Below are 25,999 nucleotides of genomic sequence, written 5' to 3'. Positions count from 1 at the left end.
CCTCCCCCGGTTCCGCCGCATATGCAAATATGCATACGTGTGTTTACAAATAATATAATATGATTGGATCTGATTAATATGATATTAATTATTACTTTTCTTTTATTTCTATATGATATTTCAGACACAGGGTGCAGTATGCTGCTTTGCAGAAAGAAGAAGCAGAACAGGCAGAATTCATTGAACAGTTCATCTTACAAAAATAACATCAAAGAACTCTAGGGTTTTGTAAAAATGTATCCATATACTGCACATATTGTAAATGATGTATATATATGCAAAGCTCACTTTAAGTGGGAGCCGGTGTGGAATTCAGCATGTGAGGACTTTGTAAATTTGATCCACGTGAATTATAATGTATATTAGTATTGTCATATATGGAGAGAAAATTCGTCATTGTTCTACTCAGACCATACACACACAAGATTAGAAAAGAAAGCTAGCTGTAGCACATGTCTTTTGCAATATAAAATTCCTGATGATTTTATTGTATAATGAGAAGGCAGGGGTGTACCACGTCAACCCTGGGGTGCACAGCGGCAGAGGATAGCCCCAAAATAGCCTGATTTTGCACGTTCTAGGCATAGACTCCTGAGGTGTGCGCACACCCTCTGCAACCCCTGAATACGCCCAATGTAGGAATGCTGCAAATCATACTAGTGAGGTATTATATAAATGCTATAATGGTTATAGAGAGTAACTATTGCGAACTATTTTGCCGGGTACTAGCTACTTGCTTATAATCACCCCGAAACCCGGTGATAGGCCCATAGCCAGTGCCGAGGATATAAACCATGCAGTATCTCAACAAATAGATTCATCAGGATTGTCCATTAAAATTATATTAAAATGTTCTCAAACAAATCCAAATAAAGGTGATGTTAACATACCTCAATGACGTTTCGTGCTGTAACACAGCACAAAAAACACGGCTACCAAGCGAACTTTAAACCACACAAAACGCTTAGAAATCACCTGGTGCATCCCAAAGATAAGCGGATACCAAAACAACAGCAGATTGCGTGTACGAAATTCCCTGCCTAGGTTGACCCAAATCCTATATCGGAGAGACTTCCAGACTTTTCGGTACAAGGATGAAAGAAAAACCATAATATACCAGGGCCCAAAGAAAAACATCTGTCGCCAGCGCCCCTAAGAAATCCGCTCTCACGGACCATGTCGCCGAGGACAATCACGTGGGAAGAGTTTCTGGGAAGAAGCCAAAATAAGACATTGAAACTAACAGGAAAAGGAGACACATCAAAGAATCAATATGGATAAGGAAGAGGGGGCAGGCTAATACTCTCAACAGGGATTGTGGGAACTACTTCCTTCCGCACATCTATGATCAGTTATTGACAGCACCACCTACGTCAGCTACCAACAGGAAGCAGCCAAGGTCAAAGCTGGTCATTCAATTTGAGAAAGTGCTGTGTTACAGCATGAAATGTCATTGAGGTATGTTAACATCACCTTTATTTGGATTTGTTTGAGAACATTTTAATATAACATGCAGTATCTGTTTTATTACACCAAACTTTAATTATGGGGATGAGGCATGAGGTGTGATGTATATCATGCTTTTTCATTTGTGATTGACCAATAAAGTGGTGTGATTGCTCATGCTACATTGCGTCCAATACCATCAACTTCATCAGGCATCTGATTGATGATGGCGTCATTGGTGTGACATCAACACAGGCGACCAAAACTCTGCTGTGTACAACCACTGCAAGAAGAACACTGAACACTTCTTCAATCCAGAAGAAGCAGTTATCCTTGACAAGGAGGAGAGGTGGCTCGAGAGAAGAGTCAGGGATCCATTTGGGAGAGGGTGAAGGAGCCCGCCATTAACAAGAAAGGTGGGCTCTGCTTCCAATTGTCTGTCACACACATGGGACTCGCCATTACAAGACATTCCTCGCCATCCGACGTCACACCATCATCAATCAGATGCCTACTACATGTAATGGAGGTAGATGGTTTCAGATGCAACGTAGCAAAGTGAGTTGCAAAGTTTCAGGTCTGTTACATGTATTTGTACATGTAACTTAGCAGTCAAGTTAGCTCAATCGATAAGGCGTTCGACTATGGTGCGAGAGGTTGCGGGTTCGAACCCTGGTGGTGCCTACTTTGTTCTTGTGGATAATTGAGTTAGCTTGAAATTCCCCTGGACAAGGAACTTACTGCTAACTTGTCTCGTTGTAACCCGTACGAAACTCGGGAGCTGATCCTGGTTCCGATGGTTATTTGTGGAATGTCTAGGGTGTGCGCTCTTGAAGCAGCAAAGTCCCTGAATTGTTGTTTAATGGTTTATGGAATGATGTGGGGTCATAGTGGTCAGCGACAACCTGTAAAGTGTGCTAAGGCTTGTGGATCAACGTCTAGGCGTTGTGTTGTGCCTGTGCGTAGCGCACTATAAATCGCTGCGCTTTTTTTTTTTTTTTTTTTTTTTTTCTTTTTTTTTCTTTGATTTAATTTCAAAATAATATCCACTTTTAACATACAGTATGCAAGAAACAAACTGCACATTGTTTGTTTTGTAAATTTGTTTTTATCACACCACGTCCATAGTATTTATTGTTCACCAAATAGTGTAAATAATATGCTACAAGCCTGACACTCTGGGATATTGGGCTTTTCCTGTTGAAATCTGAATATCCACTATGGGAGACATTAATCTTGCACACAGGGAGTGGTTACATGAATGGGTGACTTCATTTGAAATCTACACCACTTGTGTGGAAGATTAAGGTCACGTTTTTCAAAGTGGGTGTTTAAATTTCAACTGGAATAGCCCTAAAATTTGCTCACCTTTGACGGAATCTTTATGTAATAAGGAAATTTTGTTGTACATATCGTGTGTGTAAATATGTCAAATGTCGTGGAGAGAGAAATAAATTTTGTTCCCACCTCCAGGGTGAGGACATGACAGAGGACATGATATAGTAGGTGTTTTTATGACTATAGATTTATATGTTGAGGACATTCATTACATGTACTGCTTATACATGACTACTTAGGGGTCGGAAATGTACTAAGTTAAAGCCATTATTGTAGCATTTGTGACCCGTTATGACAAAACCAGGGACAAGTCACATTTTTACATTTCATAATTTGAATAAAAATGTACTGTTTTCCCCCAGCACGCTCCTTGACTCCAGGACTTGACTTCTCCAAAATCATGTTACTTGCCCCGCCACTAAATTCCACCATAGGGCAGGTCAAGTTGCAACATGTCCACCACACCTCAGAATGGTAGTCAGGGGGTCACATGGTTCCCCTTAATCCACTGCCTCACCCCCCCACCTCACCTGGATTTTATACACTGCTGAGTTTCCAAATTCCAGGGCCTTGGATTTTATGTTAACTGATTTTGTGTTAACTTGTTTCCACTGTGTAGGCCTAGTCCTATATAATGCAGTATATGAAGAGATATGAGCCCCCCCCCCTGGTAAAATTTCCAAACGGCATGGCAAAATTTGCTTGCCTTCCCTTCGGCCCATATCAATTTGTAAGCGCTCTTAGTTCCAAGTCATAGTTCATTGAATTCACAAGATTTGCAATTGAAAGAGAATTGGCCATTGCTCTTTTAATGACATGAAATTTGAAAAAACTTGTAAGGAACACATTTTCGTCAAAAATTTTGCTGGGATAGGTAGTTTTCAACATATTTACCACATTCACCTTGCTATAAACATTACGTTATCTGTTGACCTAATGAAAAAAAGTGTTTTTAGGGGGAAGTGTTAGCTTTCATTTGATATAAAAAAAATTCTGATTGGATGAAGGGAACACTTGAGGTTTTAACCGAACCAATCACAGATGCCTATTTTCCACTAGATCTCACGCAGCTCGTAGGGACCGTTCACAAACACTTGTAAGGGGGGGCCTGATGCAAAAAAATTTCATCGCGAAAGTTTTTCGGGGCCCCCCTTTACAGACCTCAAAAATTTCAGGGCCCCCCCCCCCTTTTTGACATGAAAATTATGGGTCAACCCCATAGAAAAGCATATAAACTCAATTTTTCCAGGAAAATTTGTGGTCATTTTTTTCAGGGCCCCCCCTTAGGAGGGTCAAAAATTTCAGGGCCCCCCTTTTTGCATCAGGTCCCCCTTACAAGTGTTTGTGAATGGTCCCTTATGATGCTATGCACTCAACCGTGTAGTATGCACACAAGACTGCATAGAGGCTAGACTCGCTGTGCTTGGAAATATCTGTGTGCTCGGGTGTAGTGAGGTGGAAACTGCGTATATTGTAGATGCATTTATAAAAGAATCGTTTTTGTAGTCAAACATTTCATATGTGCCAGAAATTGATTGCCTCCCTCTTGGCCTGCAAAAATATATTTGCCCCCACCTCCGCACATTTGCAATAATTAGAACGTTTCCGCAATTTTAAAGTGTTGTGTTTAAAAGTTGCCCATAAATGTGTGTGCCAAAAATGCTCCCCACAATTTTACCCTCCCCCCGAACTCATAATTATTGCACAAACCCTGATATGAGTTCAAGTTCCGAACTATTTTTAAAGCGTGTTATTAATAAAAGATGCCCATAAAATGTGTGTGCCAAAAAATGTGCATGGGAGGGGTGGGGGCACTCAGCTATTTTTTTGCACTCTGAAAGGGGCAAGCAATTTTTGGCAAGATGAGAGGGGGCCAACTACAATTTTTGGCAGGCCAAGAGGGGGGCCTGCGGCAAACTGCTGAAATTGTTAGTCCCATGCATCCAGGCCCGTATGCAGGGGGGTGTGACCGCGCCTCCCCAAATTTGCAGAAGTATACAAAAAGTTCCAAAATGTTAGAATTTGCGGCGAAGCGAGTATAAAAAAAATCCGTTTTTAAAGTTTTTTTGGTCAAAAAGTCCAAATTTTTAGGAAAAGTCCACTTTTCACAAAATCGCCCTGTCCCCTTTGAAAAAAAGTCCACTTTTTCAAAATCAGCACCCCCCCAAAAAATCCTGCGTACGGGCCTGCATGCATCAGTCATTCAGGCAGTCATCAGTCGACATTTTGAGAACTTTTGATTAGTATAATTTCCATCTCAATATTCAGTCTCCCTGGGGGTTAACTTTCTAAACGGTATGCCAAAAATGCTCCCCAAGGCCTGTCAAAAATTGCTTGCCCCACCCCGCACACGGTCGACGTCCTATACGATAAATATAAATTTAATACTCCGTTGGTGAGCGACGGGCGAGTGGTAGTGAGCGACAGGCGAGTGGTATTTCACTGAACGCAAGAAAGGAGTTCTATCTGATTGGCTAGCAATCGATCGCTTAGGTCGCTCAGTAGTCAACTACAAACTCATGCATTCAATTCGATTGAAATCGATTATTCTATTATTGACGAAGATAAAGAGCGTGATAGTGTGTCAATAATGTACATTGTATTGCACCTGGTTTTACCAGCATTCCTTTATAAAATAATTTTCTCAAAGAGTTGAATATTATCAAAATTTTTACAGCGGATTTCAAATGTTTTACATCAAAATTGCAGTTAAACATATCCACAGCAAAATACCGGTCCTCACCAATTAGTACATTTAATATCCAGTTAGTACATTTAAACGAAACCTGTGATTTACGTGACAACAAATAAAATTTTCTTACAATAGAAATATCATATGGGATACTGATATGGTAGGCCACAACCGCCACAACGTGGAGCTGCTACGCGTAGCTGACTTTTTGTTCCGTGGAGCCAAATTGACCAATCATGTTAGAGTTTTTCATTACTCGGAGGTAAAACTGACCAATCAAGTACGACTTACTCATTACGTGAAGCGAATTTAGTCATTAAGAATTTGCCAGACGAGCTTCACGTAGTTGCAAGATATCCTCGGTCACGATAGTTATGATTCAAAAAGTAATTTATGAAAAGTACGAACCGACTTATTATTAAGATGGACATGCACTCACAAGAAACTCATACAGTATTGTACACAACTATATAGCTAGGCAGAGTGGTGGTAAACCATGCACACAATTCTGCGATCTGCAGTGTATCGCCGGGAGCTGATTTGTACATCTTGCGCGGCGTGGCCTACGGAATTCGACCTTCAGCAAACCAGTTCGGATTTACTTTATATACTAGTAGTAGGCCATACATACTGTAGTTACGGTACTGCCCGTTTTCCTATACACAATACTCAGTGCGCTCACCATTGACGCGTGACCTAGTGTATGTTAGAAGGTTTTTATTGCCTATATGACGTCACTGTGTAAAAAATAACCAGTCAATATTTAAAGTATTCTCTGAAATTCTAGAAAATATAGTTTTGTAACATTTCCTAAATTTTTAGCTAATTTAGGTGTTTTAGGAAGGATATGTAAACGACAGATAACATTAAAAAATATGAACAAATTATTTCTAAACTGTGTTAAGTCTGCAAACCATTATGCTTCTCATTTTCAAGAACGCTGGTTAACAATAAGCAGACTATTGTCTCATTTCGTAAACAAAAGCCCAGACAGTATTGTTACCTTGCGTTAAGCTTTATAATCATTCACCCAACTGAAACTATAATACCAGCTCATTGTTCATTGCACAGGTAAAACAGACACAAGTGCAGTGTGTATTTAACCAGAGAATATCTGATGTAACATAGTTGAGCTGTTTTCATTGAGTGTTATCTTGGTTTAACAGCTTTTAATGTGGTTTAAGTCCTTCAAAGGTCGTGGTGAATTCTACTGTAGACATGACTGCATCATGATTATTTTAAAGTCAACAACATTCAACAATATGATCACCGTGATAGTATGACAGTATCAGTAGGCCTACCGTGGGTGTCAGTGATCCTGGCCTGACACAGTAGACAAACAAACAAACACGCCACACACATGGCACATGCATGCAAGATAACATTGACTATACACTAATCAAACAATGGTATTGATCCTGTACAACTGTTTGTGGTTTATTTACATTCGATTCATTTAAAATCCACATAGTAAACATTAATTTTGGCAAGAGTTTTCTCTCTCTGGAACGATGATGCATCAACTGGCTCCGCGTAATGAAAAGATCTAACATGATTGGTCAATTTAGCTCCGCGAAGCGAAAAGTAAGCTACGCGTAGCAGCTCCACGTTGTGGCGGTTACGGCCAGCCATATACTGATCATGCGAAAATCGTAAAACATAGAATAGAAACAGTGTGGCCGGCTCTCAAAATCTCAAATTGTATGCATAGCCTGAGTCGCACGGCCTATCTCGAACAAAATAGCTCAAAATCACCATGCGTAGTTGTTGAAAAACGTGAGGATTTATCGTACTACCACGGCAATTTTTAAGACGAAGATATAGGGATGATGATGGTGTGCCCCGGGCCCCACCATTTTGAACTGCCAAATTTTTTTTGCCCTTTTTAATACCTTATCACCAAAAAGTGGACATTTTATCAATTTGTTTCCCACTTTTTAACCTTTTTGAATAAAAAGCACTTTTTGACCTTTTGAAGGATGCACACAATATTATTGTTGGGATTGTTCTGAAATTAAAGATTGCGCGAAAATATGTACAATCATTGAACGCATGCGCTGTTTGTTATTAATAGCTCGTCACCCCATATTTGTGGAAAATTAATTGTGCAGGTATGCAGCTGCAGATCATGCAGATGGTGACTAACAATATTGACAGGTAGGGTGAATTTGCATTGTATAATTGTATTGTATTTTTTAATAATACTAATTAAATATTACGAAGTAGTATGTCGTGATAGTAATGAACGCATGGCCTACTAACTAGTCCAGTATATATACCAGGGTTTTTATAATAAAAGTCTACCAAACCAACTTTTTTAAGCTTACTCAAGTTACTGAGCATTGCAGCACTATCAGTATCATGTAGGTATGCCAGGCAAACCTTTAGTTAACACATTTGCTAGTCAACCAAATTCGCCGACAATGTCAATGCATATTTACATGGAAATTTAAAACAACTGGCCGAAGAAGGAAACCTACATAAACATGTTTTCTATTCTTCACTTGACCCAAATATATGATTTTTTATGGTGATAAGACAATCGCACATGGAATTTTAGAGGGTTTTTGATGATAGCAGTTCCATTAAAAAAGCTGCTATCATAATGAGACTAAGATCTAGAAACACCCCCAAAATGCCGTTTTGGGGAATTTTGCTAGCTGAATCTTTTTGATGAAAGTCAATCTTTGACAAGATGTAACTTTGCTACGGAAAGTGCTATGAAAAAAAGGTTTTCAGTGTTGGCTTTGCTTACTCAAGGGCTTTAATTTGATATATAAAATGATGCAGTTTGATGGCAAATTTGAATTCACCTAGCATACCTATATCATGATTGTTTACATGTTAGACTAGTGCCGTACTATTATTACGCTGACTTTCGTATTCGGCGAGGAGGACGATTTCGACCTCCTGGTTTGTTTACAAACAGAGAGGTAGACAAAAAAACGTTCCGCATGTCCAAACACTCAGGTATCAGAAGGATGGTCCACAATAGCGTGATTCACGTAACCTGAATAGGGATTAAAAAGCTGTCACGTAGAACCATGTGCTTCTATTGTCCAATTTGCCATCAAGATTTCATATAGAAACAGTTCAGACCCAGTACAAGATCATGTCAGAAATTAATATTTTGTTCTGGGTCTGATTATTCGGACTAACTATATTCCTACCTAGTTTAGTATAAAGTTTTATTTACTAAATGTATACATGTATGGTGATATATTACAGTACATATTCAAGAATGTTATAGTTTTCAGCACAGTTCTTCAGCAGTCTGCCAATTTGACATTCAATAATTTGAAAGTTTGTATGAGAATTTTATAGTTTTCAGCACAGTTCTTCAGCAGTCTGCCAATTTGGCGCAGTTATAGTATACGGAATACGGAAGTGGGGTTCTGATTGGCGAATTGAATTGTGATCGTATCATCATCATCACATCACCCCCTTATTCGCTGTTCAAGCCCTAGAACTCTGGCCATAGTATACGTTTTTACTAAGGGCCAGAGGCACTACATTGAAAAATTTGTTGAAAGTTGAAAGCATTTCAATGCTTGATAGAACCAAAGCAAGGTTCAAACTATTAAACTGTAGGCCCCTATATTTGATAGATACGGTAATTGAAAGATTCTTGTGAACAAATCCAATATTTTGGGTTGATGTTAGGGGGCGATCGTTATTTATGACAGAGGGGGAATGGGAAAATTTATGGGGGAACACAAAATTTTTTTGCCGTAAATAACGATTGGTCCCTTACTTACCTCAATGTCAATGACACTTTCGTGCTAAGACTTAGCACTTTCTCAAATTGACTGACCAATTCCTGCACCTCGACGGCTGCTTCCGGTTGGAGCTGACATAGGTGGCACTGTTTTAATAGGAGTTGGCCGTAGATATCCGGAGGAAAGTAGTTCCCCTCGTCTCTGTTGAGTGTTTTCGTCCCCCTCTTTCTTATCTAGATGGCTTCCATATGTCTTCTCTTTCCAAAGTGATTTTTGGCGAGCCGTTTGGAAATTTTACCCCTCCCTCCCCGGGTGCTCATAATTACTACACAGCCCCTAAATCATCGCCGTATTTGCATGCTGAGCATGCGCATGACTTGCTGTTTTTCAAAAGCGACACGTAGGCCTATCTGACACCCTCTGTCGGTCAACATTCACTACAATTACACACGTATGTAACTTGTGCAGTTGTAAACGACAATGATTCAGTCTGAGGAGTATAAACTCAGCTTTACACAATGACTAATTTACATAGGCACAAAAGGGTGTGTTCATGTACCGCTACTCAGCCAAACATGGCAGAGTAGGGCCCGGATGTCCTATCTTCACAACATTAATTTTCTCAACAAGGAAAGAGATATATATGAAGAGCTTTGTTTCAAAACCCCTTACATCCACTTTCCCAATTTTGAGAACACATCAACAAATCATCAAAATAATCACTGATATAAGGTGTTTTTCAACTTTTGTTGCAAACCCCCATATATCAGTGATTTTTTTTGAAGATTTTTTGATGTGTTCTCAAAAATGGGCAAGTGGATGTAAGGGGTTTTGAAACAAAGCTCTTCATATACGAAAAGCGAACGTCTAGGTCAAGCTGCATAGCATTGCGAGAGCGAGACCTAGTCCAAGTTCTTTTTGCACAGTAATCAGACAGAGCAGATGATGGACACCACTGAAGTAATTTGCTGAATAGTACAATTCCCGGCACACTGGCCATATTCAAGGCCAAAGCAGGGGCTATTTTAACGTGTCTCACTGTCACGTTCGTGCAATGAGATAAAAGTGTTGATGAAGTAGAGTGCGTTTCAAAAATAAAAAAATTGACATTTTTACCTGAATGTGACCGTAAGAAAGGCTCTACCATTGTCTACTATTAAAGCATATCTACACGGATGGTTAATTGTCACTGCACAAATATTTTATCTCGTCACGTACGTGACAGTGAGGCACGTTAAAATAGCCCCTGGGCCAAAGGTTAACATCTTGAATGTGTTATAGGACCATAAAAGGAAGCTATAAAGTTTGTTTGGTAGAAGGCGATATAGCCAAGCAGTAAAGGCGTTGCGCTGTTGGCCGGGGGATTACAATCGGCGAGGGCTTGAGCCATAGGTTTGCCTTATTTGATATCATCATGGATATTCCTAATTTTTAGAATGCAATTTGGTGTGTCTGATATGCTCTTAGGTTGCGCAAAAATACTGTTACCTGTACTGTACAAATTCAGGTGACTGAATGTTAAGTATATATATTTATCTCAACAAAAGATAGGTTGATTGGAACAGGGTCGAAAGGAGTGAGATGTTGGGGGATGGTGGTTCCCAGAAAATTTGTTTAAAAGCGCTTGATTGGAGCAGGGTCAAATGGCTAAAAGGAACAAAAATTGCAACCACAAATTATAAGGTTTGTAAACAAACCGTCATGCTTGTGAAGGAAGAGTTCACTGGGAAGTACCGGTATTTACACATGCACTATACCGGTAATAAGTGACTAATGTCCGACTGTGTGAACAAGACTTATGTAACTTAACACACTCCCTTTTAACTTGTATTTTGTTGTTAGAACTTTCTAGGAACTCTACATAATGGAGGCCATATTGAAGTCTACACTAGGCGTGACTCATGCCAAATCCATTGGAAGAGGTGGTGGTGGATGCATCAGTGAAGGCCAGACATATGAAACAAACAAAGGAAAATACTTTGTAAAAGTCAACCATAAAAGTGAAGTAAGTCCTGCCGTAATGTCCTCAAAATATGTCCTTTACCCAAGGCAGTCACTTGCCATGCCCTCTAATGAAGGTGCCGTTGGTGCCCCAGCCCTGCCCCTTTATTATAAAATCATCTATCAGACTGTTTGTGTGTGTTTTCTTCGCTTTTGAGAAATTGCCTTGGTGCCTTTCTCAAATTTTCAACAGTTGCCATGATGCCTTCTTGAAATATTACAAACTGCTGTGCTGCCTTGCCTTTTCAGTGAAAATCCAAGGCAATTATCAACCTGCCCTAAAAAAGTTGCCGTGCCCCTTCAGATCCTTAATTCAAGGGCTGGTGACATAGCCACTAGCCCAGGCTGGGAAGTAAGAAGCACCGGACCAGGGGCTACTTTGTAAAAAATAGCCCCTGGTTGACAGGGTTTTACATGGAGTCAGGGGCTATTTCAATGAACCAGGGGCTATTTTGAAAGCACATAATGAATAGGCAGAGAATGCAAGAAATAACCTAAATTCTATGAATAAAATGCACAATTCTGATTAATAGTCAAAATGACCATAAGGACCCATCGAGCCAGTTTGAACAAAATACTTGAGAACCAGGGGCCTTTTGGGGCTTTATGGGAGCCAAATGAACCCTGGCGCCCACTTATTTTCTAGCCTGCACTAGCCAATGGGGCCCCACGCTCGTCATGGACCATCGGTACATCTGAGGCCTTCAGTACATGACAGGCCTTGGTGTTAACAATATATTTAGACAATTTTGTGTGCACTGCTTGTGCTGGTTGAGGAAACAAAGTATGTATAGACGAATCCAACGAGCCAAGTCATGGTCAGGATTTGGTCGGACATCTTTGGGTAGCCGCTAGCACCAACTTGTTGTTTTGAGCGTCCAATTGTGCAAATAAAAGCCGCCTAACACCTAGAGAAGATGCAAGGACGAGGAGGGTTAATAGAATAATATATATAATATATCGCATCTATTCATACATAGTCCCTTTGTTCGCAATTACATCAATGCATAGATACCGCGTGTAGTTAATCCGATTATTATGTATTAAGGTGTAAACGGGTGATGGAATGCAGTTTAAAATTTCCGCCAAGGCCGAATCATTTCACATTTTGAGTGCATTGTAGCCGACGGCTACCCAACTAAAGGCTGCTAGTCAGGTGTAGGAATGCGTGAATTTAGATTCGTCTATATGTTACGCAAATCTGGGATGTGACTATCCCTCTTTGCTTGTTTACTTTCCATATTGAATTTTTTGCATTAATCTTACAAAAATAAAACTGTATTTAATTCTTTGACAGAAGATTTCTGTACTAGGCTAATTCCATGCAGTTTTACACAAAGGATAAACCTAAATTTGATTTTTTTACCAATTACCAAATCAAAGGGCTATTACAGTTGAAATCCATACACCCCTATGGAAGACATGACCTTAATCTTCCACACAGGGGGTGTAGATTTCTAATGGAGTCACCCATTCAAGTATCCCCATTTGAAATTCAGTCCTTTTCTTTTCTTTTTTTTTTTTCCTTTTTTTTAAAAAATGATAGAGTGAACAATCCATGTGTGGGAAATACAGGGGTGTATGGACTTTAGGTGGAATTATAATCATATATTTCAGGGACTGTCTTTTGGAATTTGCAGGAGAGCATGAAATAGCTCTTCTGGAATGTTACGTTCGCTGCCACCATGTTACGTGCTTGCCGGCTTTTCTCTTAGTAAAACTATGAGATATTATAGTTTTCTCTTAGACATCAAAAATCACACATTCAAGCGAAGATTTACAATAATTCTTACAGTCCTTTATTCATGTCTCCATCCTCCCTCTCCTCTTCCCGAATTTCATAGTTTTACGACATCACGGTCGGACATTATTGAAGAGGCGTGTTTGTTACTTTACTGCCGTCACATTCAAAAGTGTATTCCAATAATAAAATACATTCGCAATCATGGCACTACGCAAATCTGCGGACATAGCGCGCCGCACCGCGTAGGCCTACTAGTTTGAGCGCATTGCAATTAATCACGCACATTACTACATGACATGGAACCTTCAAGGAGAGTCATTTAGAGCATTTACAATAGAATGTAAGGAGACATTGGTCAAATAAGGAGAGCTGAAAATCACTCTCTTATATCAGTTTTAAGGGAGGGAGCATGGTGGCCGAGCGGAACGGGCTACGACTCGTAATCGGAAGGTTGCGGGTTCGAGCCCCGGCGACGCCATCGTGTTGTGCCCTTGAGTAAGGCACTTTATCTCGATTACTCCTCTCCACCCAGGTGTGAAATGGGGAGCTGTTATGAATACTGTCCATTGAGCACTGCCCAAAGGTATGAGCATGCCTTGGGCATTGTATGGCAGCTGACATATTCTAACGACGGCAGAATAAATGTAAAGCGCTTTGGTACATGTGCACATGTGAAAGGCGCTGTATAAATACCAACATTTATTTTTTATTTATTTAAGGAGAGCAATAATTGCTCTCGCTCTCCTCAAAAGGCAGTCCTTGATATTTTGTGTTTTATGGTAAAGGTTAAAACAGATCATTATTCTTCTCTAGGCAATGAGAATGTTTGAAGGTGAGGCAGCAAGTTTGGATGCCATTCTAGCAACAAACATTGTCAAAGTTCCTAAACCAGAGAAAGTGATCCGAGATGATAAAGACGGAGGCGCTATCCTCATCATGGAACATGTGGACATGAGTGGGTTAAGAAAATACCAGGCTGAACTGGGAGAACAACTCGCAAGGTATGACTCAAATGACTTGACTCGGACTCGGTATTGGTAAACTACAGACTTGTAATGATTCTACTCTGATGACTCGACTCAACATTTTAGGACTTGTGACTCAATTTGAGTCTCCAATCCTAGATGACTCTCAAATTCCAAATGACTTGACTCAACTCGAGACTGATGACTCGGACTCGACTTGAGACTCAGATAACGCCATTGAGTCACTCATTACACAACGGCCAACTAGCATAGGTGCTTCGCCAAATGCATATCAAGACAGGATGTTATGAGTCTAATTTTTTCGCCAATTAAAGCCGAACAGAGTACATTAAATAGGCCTGCTTAAAAATAATTTGAGGATCTACTTGTTTGTAGGCCATATAAAAAACTTGCTTTAAAATCAATGAAAAATACCATTTAAGTTAGCAAAAAAAATGTGCGTTTTGAGGATTGATGTTTTAATTGAAATGGTATGGTTTCTCTTGTTATTTGACATTTTTGCTGAAACACTATCAAAATTCATCTGTACGCAGTACGGCATCAAGTTTTAGTATTTTTAGTCGTGGGTGCACTCCCATTTTAAGGTACGGTTCAGTGGAAGAAATTTTGCAGGTCAACTTAGGGGTTGACTTTTTGTTCATTTTCTGATCTTGGTGGCTTTTAATTGTGGAATACATATGTATGAGAAAATTCTTAACAAAATTATTCATTTTTTCATGAGATTGAAAACTGTAATAGACAAAGTACCGTTTATTATTATTATATGATACTAATACAATTTGGTCTTTCTAATACATATATTTTTATCTATTTCACAGGCTTCATTTGCATAATGAGGATCTTGGTAATAGGCTTTCTCAAGAAGGAAGTAGAGTAGGCGACGCAGAGGCTGGTGCAAAATATGTACCCAAGTTTGGTTTCCACTGTACAACCTGTTGTGGGTATATTCCACAGAACAATGAATGGACTGATAATTGGGTGGTGAGTACAGTAGCCTATTCCAGTTGAAATCCATACACCCCCTATGGACGATATGACCTTAATCTCGCACCACAGGGAGTGTATCAGATTTCAAATGGAGTCACCCATTCAGGTAACCCTATTTCACACTCCTGTGTCAAGGATTTAGGGCATGTCTTCTATAGGGGTGTATAGATTTCAACTGAAATAGCCCAATGATTTTATATTATACAAAATTGCGATGTTTATGAGTACAATGGTAAGAATGTTTTCATGAGATGAAATATGCACTGTTCTATTCAACAAGGCTTTGGGCAGCACTCAAAGAACAATATTCTCATTTTAACAGCTCCCCATTTCACCACTGGGTAGAGAGAGGCGGATGAGGTTAAGTGCCTTACCCAATTGCACAACGCGATGGCACCGCCAGGGCTTGAACTCACAACCCTTCGATTGCAAGGTAGAACCCGTACCGATGCACCACTGTGGCCCGATAAAGTTACTGTCAAACCATAATGGTGTTGCATGGAAGCCTTTATAGTTCTAGATTTGCACAGAATTGTGACTGCTTTGATCTTGACCTCAAAGCTTGGTCGTGACCACTTCTCAGATTTCTGTATTCCTACAAATTCAGCTAATTTGATTGACCATTTGCTTAGTTGACAGTGGTCAGTGTTGTTAACATATATTGTAGACTTCCGGAAGTGGGAATAACACTGCCAGCTGCCAAACTGTACATTCATCTTACTTGTGTCATCCGCAAATTAAGTTCACCAGGATTGTCAATGAAATATAAAGTTCAAAATTCTTTTAAACAATTCCAATATTTGATGTTACATACCTGATACCTGACCACGATCCAGGTGGGCACAGGATGTACAGCAGAGATTGGGGGGATTTTCAAACTTTTTTAGGGCTCATATTGAAATACCCTACCACGTTTTCACACAGAAAGAAGGCAGGATTCCCCTCGCTAAGCGCGCGCCTCAGGAAAGCTCGGTCATAAAACGGATGGATTATATGCATCAGTGATACACCCTGCCTTTTGAAGTGGTCTGGTGACAAGGATTACAATAAAAGTTTATCAAAGACTGGCAATTTTATTGATTGTTGAACTAATTGAACTAATCGGCTCATCGCACAACCCAGGAAAGCGCGCTCCTAATTTAAGTGGCTAATTGCAGTGTTATAATCACACAGGATTTTAACAAAAGAAGGCTAGCACAGGAAAGTTGCAGGATGGCGCACACCTTCCTGTGTAAGGGAATTTCAATATGAGCCCTTAGGATTTGTAATACCGAATGCCAATGTCGCTTATTTCAGGAGTTCTATGCCAGACATCGTCTCAAGTTGCAGCTAGATCTTGTTGAGCGAGACTATGGCGATAGAGAAGCCAGAGAATTGTGGCCGCAGTTGGAAAGGAACCTTCCTGGATTCTTTAAAGATATCAAGGTGAAACCCGCTTTACTGCATGGCGATTTGTGGGGTGGTAATGTAGCAGAAACAGACACGGGTCCAGGTGAGATATATCTGAAAATGTGATCCAACTATAAAGTCACCTCTATACCTTATTCAATCTAGTTTTAGTATTTGGCAAAGTCCTTCTGATTATTGCATAAAAAGCACTAGGTCACCCATTGCTACGCAACTTGATCGGCGAATGAGGTGCCGTAAACAGCGCCAAATTGGCAGACTGCTGAAGAACCTTGCCGAAAACTATAGCATCCAGCCGGGTGTCGTACATGACCAACTGTTTTCAAAATACCCTGTACTCAAGGTTTGGTCTTTTTTCTAAAAATGACCACTAATCAAGTATTTTTAACGTAATTTCAAACTTGAATTTGCTTTTAACCCTCTAAACACCAATCGGACTATGTCATTACTGCGGTGTCCCCAACGTATAACTGCGGTGTCCCAAGGTCGGGGGTTCCATCAATTAGTTGTTAGCATGGTTAGTGTGCTATACAGAATTGTACACAAAAGTGATTTTCAATACACGATCATGAATTAATTGAGCAAATTAAATCTCCCGCACTGGTACATTTGTGGTTCCGTCAATAGAGAGCCAAATACAGTAAACGCTTCTTGGATTGGTGTATAAAGGTTTACACATTCAAACACCCCTTTTACTTGACAATCAATGTTTCAGCATTTTTTTCACAAAAGTGTGGTAAGGGTAGGGATAGGGTTAATGATGGGTGGGGTAACTTAGGGATGAGATGGGATATAGTTGAGGTAAGGGGTACATACATGTATATGCTGGGGGTATATCATGTTATAAAAAATAAATTGGTATTGGTGCAGTTGGTGAACTGAGCAAGTTTTGTATTTGTTTCTTTTCCCTATAGTTATATTTGACCCAGCCAGTCACTATGGCCATTCAGAGTTTGACCTGGCTATTGCAGGCATGTTTGGTGGATTCAACAGCGCTTTCTATTCTGCTTACCACAAGATGATACCCAAGGCTCCTGGATTTGAAACAAGGAGTGAACTGTACAAGTTGTTTCATTATTTAAACCACTGGTAAGTTATATCCAATGGGCTATTCCAGTTAAAGCCTTAATGTACGATCTTTTTAAATTTTTCTTTTTTTCTTCCAAAATGATAATATGCAATCATTATGAAAGTTCCCAATACATTTGGACATGAAAAACATTGGGAAGTTGCAAAGAAACAACATCATAAACTTCACCTCTATCACTCAAAATATCTCGCACTATTTGGATTAGGACGGCGAGTGCGGCCTCAAGAGTTAGTCTTCTACGCAGCCAGTTTGGTTACACTCCCTCCACATGTGGAGGGAGCGCAACTAAACTGGCTTCTTGGAGACTATGATTTGAGATTGTTCCAACATATTATCATAATCTAAAAATTGTGATAATATGTCGTACCAACAGAAAATCATCCCGTTTTACTATAAATATGGCAAATTTGACAGTTTGCTCATAGATTTAAGTTGGAACCTGTGTAAGTATTACAAATATGCTAAAAAAATCGGTTTTGAAAAAAATAAAGTTGTATTCTGAAAAAAAAATTGTACATTAAGGCTTTGAACCCATACTCCCTCTGTATTCGCTGGCGTAGTGTAAGTTAGAATATGATCGTTGCTAGATCAACTGGCTCACACTTTCTTTGTTACGAACCACTGATCAAAATGATCACAACACAAAGCCTATGGCATATCATAATTATGTTATGTGAAGCTATGTGACCAGGTTTGAACCATAACCAATGGTTGCTAACGTGCACTACGTCAGCGAATTGTGGCTTTACCTATATCTTCCACAAATGGAGTGAGTATTTCAAATGGATGTTACCAGTCTATTGTATTCAAAACTCATACTCCCTCTGTGGAAAATTTCAGCTAAATCTTCCACAGGGGTAGTGTGGATGATAACTAGAATAGCCCAGTAACGCACCCAGGATTGTTTCAGATGGGGCAATTTCAAGGGGGCCTAGGTTGATAAAAATGGGCTAAAAAGTACAAAAATTAAAAATCATGGCAATAGGCATCCCACAAGGGGGCAAGATCTCTCACAATGGGAATCTGCCCTCCCCTTCATTGGCCACCTGCGTATGCCACTGGTTATAGGTGAACATAATCTCATCCAAACAGTACAGAGCAGTGTCAGAAAATTCATATTTGAGATAAGGCAAACACAAAAATTAGAAGGCATATAAAGAAAACACACTCTCAAATTTCATAATATCACAACCATGTTCAATGGTATATGTATATTAAAGAAATTGTTTTTTAACGCCGAGGCATATCCAGGGGGAAGGGTGCACATATCATGCACCTTGTGGTTTATGCCTAAAACATGCGAAATCAGACTCTCTTGGGACTATTCTTGGCGCTGTGCACGCCAAGGTTTCATGTTTCCTGTTTAGAATACGCTCCTGAATCATTGCAGGTTTTAGAGAATATATAAATTTGGGTACCACTGAATGGATTTATAGGCGATCCCATGATACTAGTGAAACATCCGGGTGCTTCAGAACCAGTCTACTAGAAAATTCAATTGAATGAACATGTACAGCTGTCAACAGCATGGTGATTCTCTGCGTACACTATGTGATGAACGTGTGCGTAACGCAGAAGTGAATCAAACCTTGCCAACTCACTCATGATTAGTTAGGATTTTCATTAATGTATCCATGGTCATACGTTCATGTTGTACTTCGAATTACGCGACGTACGAAATCGGTTGCATCGCGTACAGCTGCTGGCAGCTGTGTCCATTAAATTGAATTTTTTACTTTTAGTATACCGATTTCTTGTACTTTTATTCCTCATTCAAATGTGGGTCGATAGTAACAAAAAAGCTCATTTGAACAGGGTACCGATGTTCTTTTCAGGGATCATTCAAAATGCTTATCGACCCAAGTTTTGGACATATTTTGAGTGTTTGAAAATCGCATCTTTGGAACGGGAATCAACAGTGAGCAATTGTGTGAAACTCTGTGATTACTAGACTGGTTCTCAAGTACCCGGATGTTTCAGTAGTATCATGGGATTGCTTATAAATCTTTTCTGGTACAGCACTAACCGAATCATAGACATTGTCCCGTATTTTTGTCTTGCTTTTGCATTGGATCATTATCAGCAGGATTTATTTGGTACCGGTTGACAGCAAATAATCCAAGTTACTCAATTCAGGTGAGGCTACAGCACCATTGGTCGTCTTGTTTTTATCAACTATCTTAATACAGTATATCTGCTTTTGTTTTCTGCAGGAATCATTTTGGATCTGGATACCGGACATCATCTCTATCAATCATGAGGAGGCTTGCAAAATCACCATGATTTCAACTTTTCAAGATCAATATTGTGGCAGTGGCGTAGCCAGTGGGGGGCAAGGGCTGGTGCCCCCGCTCATGATGGCCGTCGGTTCATGAGAGGCCTACGGTAGACGGAAGGTGTTGGTGAAAAATAATTTGGGTGATCAATGGACTAATATTTTACTTTGCTTATGCACGGTGATGAAAGAAAGAATGGAAAATTGTATAAAAAATATTTAAAAATTGAATTATACATCAAATTAGTTGTTTTTCGGTTACTAGCGCCTGATATTCTTTTTTTTTTTTTTTTGCTCTTCACTTTTCAAACCATTGAAAAAAATTTGGGGCAACCATTCACAACTTCCGTCGGCAAAAAATATTTCCGTCGGTACATTTACAAGTTGTGCCCCCTCGGTTCCTAAATCCTGGCTACGCTACTGTATTGTGGTACATTTTGAGGATCGATGCAGTACTTCTTGGGGGAGCCGGCAAATGCAAAAATGTGTATAAAATGTTATAAACATGTTGATCGATGGGAAAATTTGGGGATGATTTTTAAAAAGGGGACTTCCACTAGAGAATGGTCTGGCATTTATTCCTAGCTGTTATGTAAAAATAGACACATTTAGCGGCCAACAAGTGCATGTTTTTGATATGGATGTACAATTATACACTACAATTCGTCGATCGCAACACATAGTGGCGTACGTGAAGGACAAAATACGTCTCCAAGCAAAACGTTTTTGAAGGATATGCTACTAGTAATGGATTCGAGACTCCTCCACTGTTATCTCTCAGTGGCCCGATTCCATTTAAAATTAAAGTTTAAGGTTCAAACTATTTTAAAAACTGTATCTTTAATAGTTAACAAGGAATAACTATTATAGGATATTAGCTAGCTCTAAACCTTTACGCCACTATGTGAAACCTGAGACTATTAATAGTCTCAGGTGAAATGGAAAATTTGGAAAATGGCTATACGCCACTATGTGTTGCGACCGACAAATTTATCTGAATTGTATGAAAGCATAATGCATGCTGTTTGGAACCATCAATGTTACTACAGTACAAGTACATTATTACACAAGTATTGCTTTTTAGACTACTGTAAAAGTAGAAATTTTCGTGCAATTAATTTTTTGTGTTTTACCAATTTTGAACTGGTGGCCTTGTTTTTAAATTCACGATTCTATGTTTCCTTACATTGGACTATATACACAAAAGGAATATATGTGACACGATCAAAGGAAATGAGTCAGATGTCGCTATTATTGAATTTGAGATATTGCCAAAGAAAGAGTTGAAATTCTTTTGTTTTATATTGTTTTCAGCGATTGATAAGTTGATGTAACTTCGCAAAGAAAAGTCGTATCAGCATGGGGTTTTCTGTTTCTGAAAGCTCTAACTGTCCTCTTTAGAAACATGTGTAAAACTCATTTTTGACCAGAGTCGACATGTGAATCATTCCCCTTGATCATGTCACATATTAGTGCGTTGTTATTTTTGGTAGCAGCTTGGAAGGCGAAAAGGGCACAAATAAATGTAGCGCGGAACTTTCCACTTTTACAGTATTTGCTGCTAAAGTTTGCTTTTTCTGTGGGAAATCTCTGTAGCTTTTCAGTATGTAAAAAATTGAAATGGTTCTTTCTTCTGGCAATGATGTATCAAAGGGGGCATGCAAAATACTAGTACAGTGTAAGTGATTGTGATAAAATTATGTTTTTGAAAACAAATTTTCAAAAAGGCTTACAATCTTAAAATGTGAACAGTTAAAAGTAATTTTTTATCAAAATCAGAGAACTTTTTACCCCTGATGTACTATGTGGAGCTTTGCATATTACTCAAAAAATGGATTGCCTATATTTTTTTAACTCTAACGATGAGAGGAAATTGGTATGGTTCTTAGGGAACAACCTAAAAGTTTGATGACAACTTAAATAAAGTGCTTTTGTTATGAATCTGACCCTCTCCCTTCATCCTTGTTACATAAGTGTGAAATATTGACAATTTCAACCTTAAAAATTAACTTTGACCGATATTTTAACTATTTTTTCAAACATAATCATACTGTTCAATCCCTTCTCCTCCATCAAAAGGACTTTCATTTATAGGAAGTCATCAAAGTTTTGGTTTGGTCCCGTAGATTAAACAAGATTTTACCAACATGCATGTTTGATTTATGCAAATTAGCCACTGTTCTATTTCTAGAGTCGGAAATACAAATAATAGTTCTTATCTGACACTTCTGTCAATCAAACTCCAGCACAGCCCATGATTGGCTATTATTGCACAACTAAAGCGGTACATGCTTCAGTTACAGTTACGGAATACTATACAAATCACAGACTTTGGGGAATTTGACAGGATCATCAGACGTGAACTAGTTTTGTTATTTCTCTCCTTTATTTTACGTGGAGTTTCCTAGCTAGGCTACTTTTAATATGTTTTTGTGTGAGCTTTTGCAAAATGAATATATGCATGGTAGTTATTAGATTCTGTTGCAATTAGTGGTGGGTTATTTCATAGTTTGACTGGACTAATGTTAGACTCATAAACATGAACTATAATATAACATAATATATATTTAAAGCTGCAAATGATGTAAAGTTGCTTAATATTGTAAACAACATTCTGTTTACATTTTGCTTAAAAAGACATGTAAATTGTTATAGATTCTATCGAATAATACATCATCAAAACACTCACCAACATGGATTTCAGAATATATATCAGACATGATCAGTGGTACAAAGTATAGCGTTATAGAGGTACAAGAGCAAATGTCCCCCCCCCCTATTTGTTTTACACATGTGGACCAATTTATAGCATCACATGTCATTGCGTTTGGCTACAATGGTTAATTGTGTCAGAAAAGAGGCCGTTTTAAAAGTTGCACCTGAGTCCAATGCCACTCAGTCCATAGCAGTCAGGTTTTCTTTAACAAACACATGAATAGACCTGGCCTACTGTATTGTTTGAGAGCTAACTCCTATGGACTCAGATGCAACTTTTAATACTGTTTAAAACGGCCTCTTTTTTTACATAATGAACCATTGTGACTGAACGCAATGACGTGTGACGCTATAATTTGGTCCATATGTGTAAAACAAATACGGCTACCCATATCTTTTTACTCCTTTGCAATTTGTCAAATATTTTTCGATTATTCTAAAAAGTATTTAGGGGGAACTTATAAGTTGTGGACTCTATATGTTTTTCCCCCTCTTCTTTTTAATGAAAGTGCAATATTGAATTCCTTTGAATTTTTTTCAAATATTAAATCCTGACCTGGTCTGTCAAAAACAAAATGGAAGCACATGTTTTAATGTGATACCAGTTGAAATAAATAATAAAAAAATGTAATAATTCTGTTGTCTTGTGATTACTTTTCAAGGTATGACAGCAACAAGAGATATAAAGCAATCCCAGAGGGGTGTACTCCATACAAAGTAAAGTACCATACAGGCTAATGAAAGTCGATTCTTAGTTTCCCGTAACCCGCCCACATCACCTTTTCATTTTGGCCAAAACTTTCATTATTTTCATAAAAAAGTCAATTACGGAAATAATCAAAATTAACACTCTCAAAATGTATGACATACCCTGCTGATCATACATGTAATCAGCAGTTTAATGCCCGCTTTTTATTTTAAACTAATGAACAAATAATTTTTGGTATAAAATGTGAATTTTTTTTCCAAATTAAAAAAAAACCACACATTTTGATATTCTTGAGCCTAATTTTGTTAAATTTAGCCACAAATCTGGGTCTCGGGATAAAAATGGGTACAATTTTCTTGGAAAATCGGTATAATATAGGTCGACTTTTGGATTATCTGAGACACATCTCTACCCAAACCAAACTTGAGCCCCCGTAAGCAAATAAGGTACTAGCCCATCTGAAACCCGTATGCACAAAACAAGTTAGACCTGGTCTAACCATGGAGGTTAGAATTAGGGAGGGATTCTTGGATTCTTTTACTCTTTTCTTTACCTCCTTTACTTCTAGCAAAGAATTAACTGCAGCCAGAAGCCATCTAATATCAAGCTACATGTATTTGTTCTTAACAGAATAAAGGTATGTAAATACCCAAAAGTTCCTTCTCCTTAGGACTAATCTCCATAGCCAGACCAAGTCTAAGTTAGATCTGGTCTTACTTGTTTTGTGCATACGGACCATTATGAGAGTAGGGCCTACTACTCCAACTAGCTCAGTCATATACGCTTACCACTGCTTCACGGCATGGCATGAGTGCTCCATGCTCGCAATGAGGTGTTCAAACAATTCAACTGACCCAGTTCTAGCAATCTTTAATGCCCCCTTTTTTTGGCAACTTTAATCATGTTGATCATAAAGTAACTTGAGCATAATGTTTGATTTCTTGCAAGCAGGGGTAGCGTGAGCACAAAAAATCAAGGGGTCCAATTTAATTTTTCTGGACCCTTTGGTACCTGCAAAACCAACATTTAAGGGGTCCAATGAGAATTTAAGGAGTCCATCTGTCCGAAATTCTAAACTTCAGAACTTGTCAAATATTCCAGTGAAATTATTAGTGTTGTTGGCCTGTGGTGATTCAAAAGATTTACTGGTCTTTTTATTTTTTTATTCTTAATTGATGATTTATGCCTCTGTGCATCGTGAAATTAAGGAGTCCTAGTTTTTATCGGACCCTGTGGTCACATTCAACTTGAGATTTAAGGAGTCCAAAATGGGCAAAATCGAAAATAAGGAGTCCCTGGATGCGCAAACTCCTTAAATGCAACCCCTGCTTGCAAGCACAAAATTACAATGTAGGCTATGTGTAAACATAATGCACCAAATGGCTTCAATTGGGACTCACCTCAGACACCACTTCAGGGCTGTGCAATAATTATGAGCCCTGGTGGGAGGGTAAAATTGGGGGAAAGACGTTATTTGTCCAGCCAAAAAGGGGGAGGGGGTCAAGACATTTTTGGCAAGCCGAGGGGGGGGGGGGCAAGCTGTTTTTGGCACACATTCATGGCCACCTTTTAAAAAACGCTCTTAAAAAGACGAAATCCCTTCAATAGGCAAATTTTCCTGCTCGCTATATGCTCACAATATATATCTAGACAATTTTAGGTTTGCAAATTGGGATCCCAAAAATTTGGCATGTGCAAAGGGTGGGGGGGGGGCAAAGTTTTTTAGCAGGCCAAGAGGGGTCAAGCGATTCTTGGTGGGCCGAGAGGGGGGGAGCAGTTTTTGGCAGGCCATTTGAAAATTACCGCATGCTTGTAAACTATTGCACAGCCCATGATACATTGCGCAAGTCTGATAGACTGGCACATTTTGAGGTCTATGCTATAAAATAATAGTGTAAATAATGTCACCAAATGACTTCAAAAGATCCCCCCCTGAAATTCACTTTGCCCCCTCAATGCCCCCACTCCCCGAAAAAAATTCCTGGTGCCGCCACTGTTCAAAAGATCTTTCAATTGGAGGGGGCAAATCCCCTTCTGTCACACAAGCTGAGTATAGATGAATCCAATGAGCCAAGTAATGGTTAGAATTCATTTGGCCATGGGGTACATCCGCACCAAACTGGTGTTGTGACTGCCCAATTGGGTGGATAAAAGCTGTTTAAAAATCGATATTGTATTGCATTATAAACTCTCATCATTCTTTTGTCTGCGTATAACATGAGGGGTGGAATTCAGTTACCCCCCCACCCCCAGCCTGCATTATATTTCAGGTGGAATGGACGGACGCTGACAATGTCTGCCATTGAGGCGAAGGAATGTGTGAAATTATATTTGTCTATTACTAGAGTCGCACTTTTTCAGTCCAATACTCAGTTTGTTGTATGTGTGTGCACCAAATGGCTGAATTTTGAGGCAGACACACCATCTCTCGGGCCTCATCTGTCGCTGCAGAGTGACATGAGGATTACAAAACATGAATAATAGATGTGCACTTTTATCTCACCCTGGGATGACAAATTTTTAAACATCCTGTCAAAAATGCTTGCACTCGCATTCCCCTCTCATGATGCAAACAAAAAGTTCCCCCTCCTGCCAAAAAAAACCTCTCAGTGCCCCCAAGTTCCCCTTTTTCAAATTTTAGAGCTGCAAACCCAACTTGAGTTAAATGTGTCAATATGAATGTAAGCTAATGTAGTGAGCAGGCAGTTTTGCATAGACTTATTTGAACATATCTGTACTACTGTTTCCCAAGGTTTTTAGCCATTTTATTAAAAGGTGCCTATAGGCCTGAATGTGTGCCACTAGAAAATCTCTTCAATTCCCACCGTTGCTAACCCCTCTCCTTGGAACCTGCCACACATGGAAAAGTTGAGTGCATTTGCTCAGCGAT

General features: G+C 39.2%; 2 protein-coding genes across 3 annotated transcripts in view; both read left to right on the top strand.

Annotated features, from left to right (window-relative positions):
• Positions 1-25,999, top strand: part of LOC140146264 (intraflagellar transport protein 20 homolog) — a 225,158-nt gene that overhangs the window by 11,177 nt on the left and 187,982 nt on the right. The window contains exon 4 of one of the 2 annotated variants that reach the window (XM_072168047.1): positions 125-246. In XM_072168047.1, coding sequence (XP_072024148.1) covers positions 125-206 — 82 coding nt within the window. In that variant the 3' untranslated portion in view covers positions 207-246. Of the gene's footprint in view, positions 1-124; positions 2,940-25,999 lie in introns of those variants that run through there. The other variant, XM_072168046.1, reaches the window with a different exon arrangement.
• On the top strand, positions 7,575-22,999 carry LOC140146260 (ketosamine-3-kinase-like). The gene is made up of 8 exons (XM_072168042.1): positions 7,575-7,633; positions 11,038-11,200; positions 13,754-13,941; positions 14,745-14,907; positions 16,210-16,405; positions 17,235-17,409; positions 19,624-19,721; positions 20,117-22,999. The coding sequence occupies exons 2-7, from the start codon at positions 11,060-11,062 to the stop codon at positions 19,691-19,693; spliced, it is 933 nt and encodes a 310-aa protein (XP_072024143.1). The 5' UTR covers positions 7,575-7,633; positions 11,038-11,059; the 3' UTR covers positions 19,694-19,721; positions 20,117-22,999.

Source organism: Amphiura filiformis, chromosome 2, assembly GCF_039555335.1.
Source record: "Amphiura filiformis chromosome 2, Afil_fr2py, whole genome shotgun sequence".
Classification (NCBI taxonomy): Eukaryota; Metazoa; Echinodermata; class Ophiuroidea; order Amphilepidida; family Amphiuridae; genus Amphiura; species Amphiura filiformis.
Note: the sequence above shows the minus strand (reverse complement) of the source record. Positions and strands in the feature narration are given on the sequence as shown.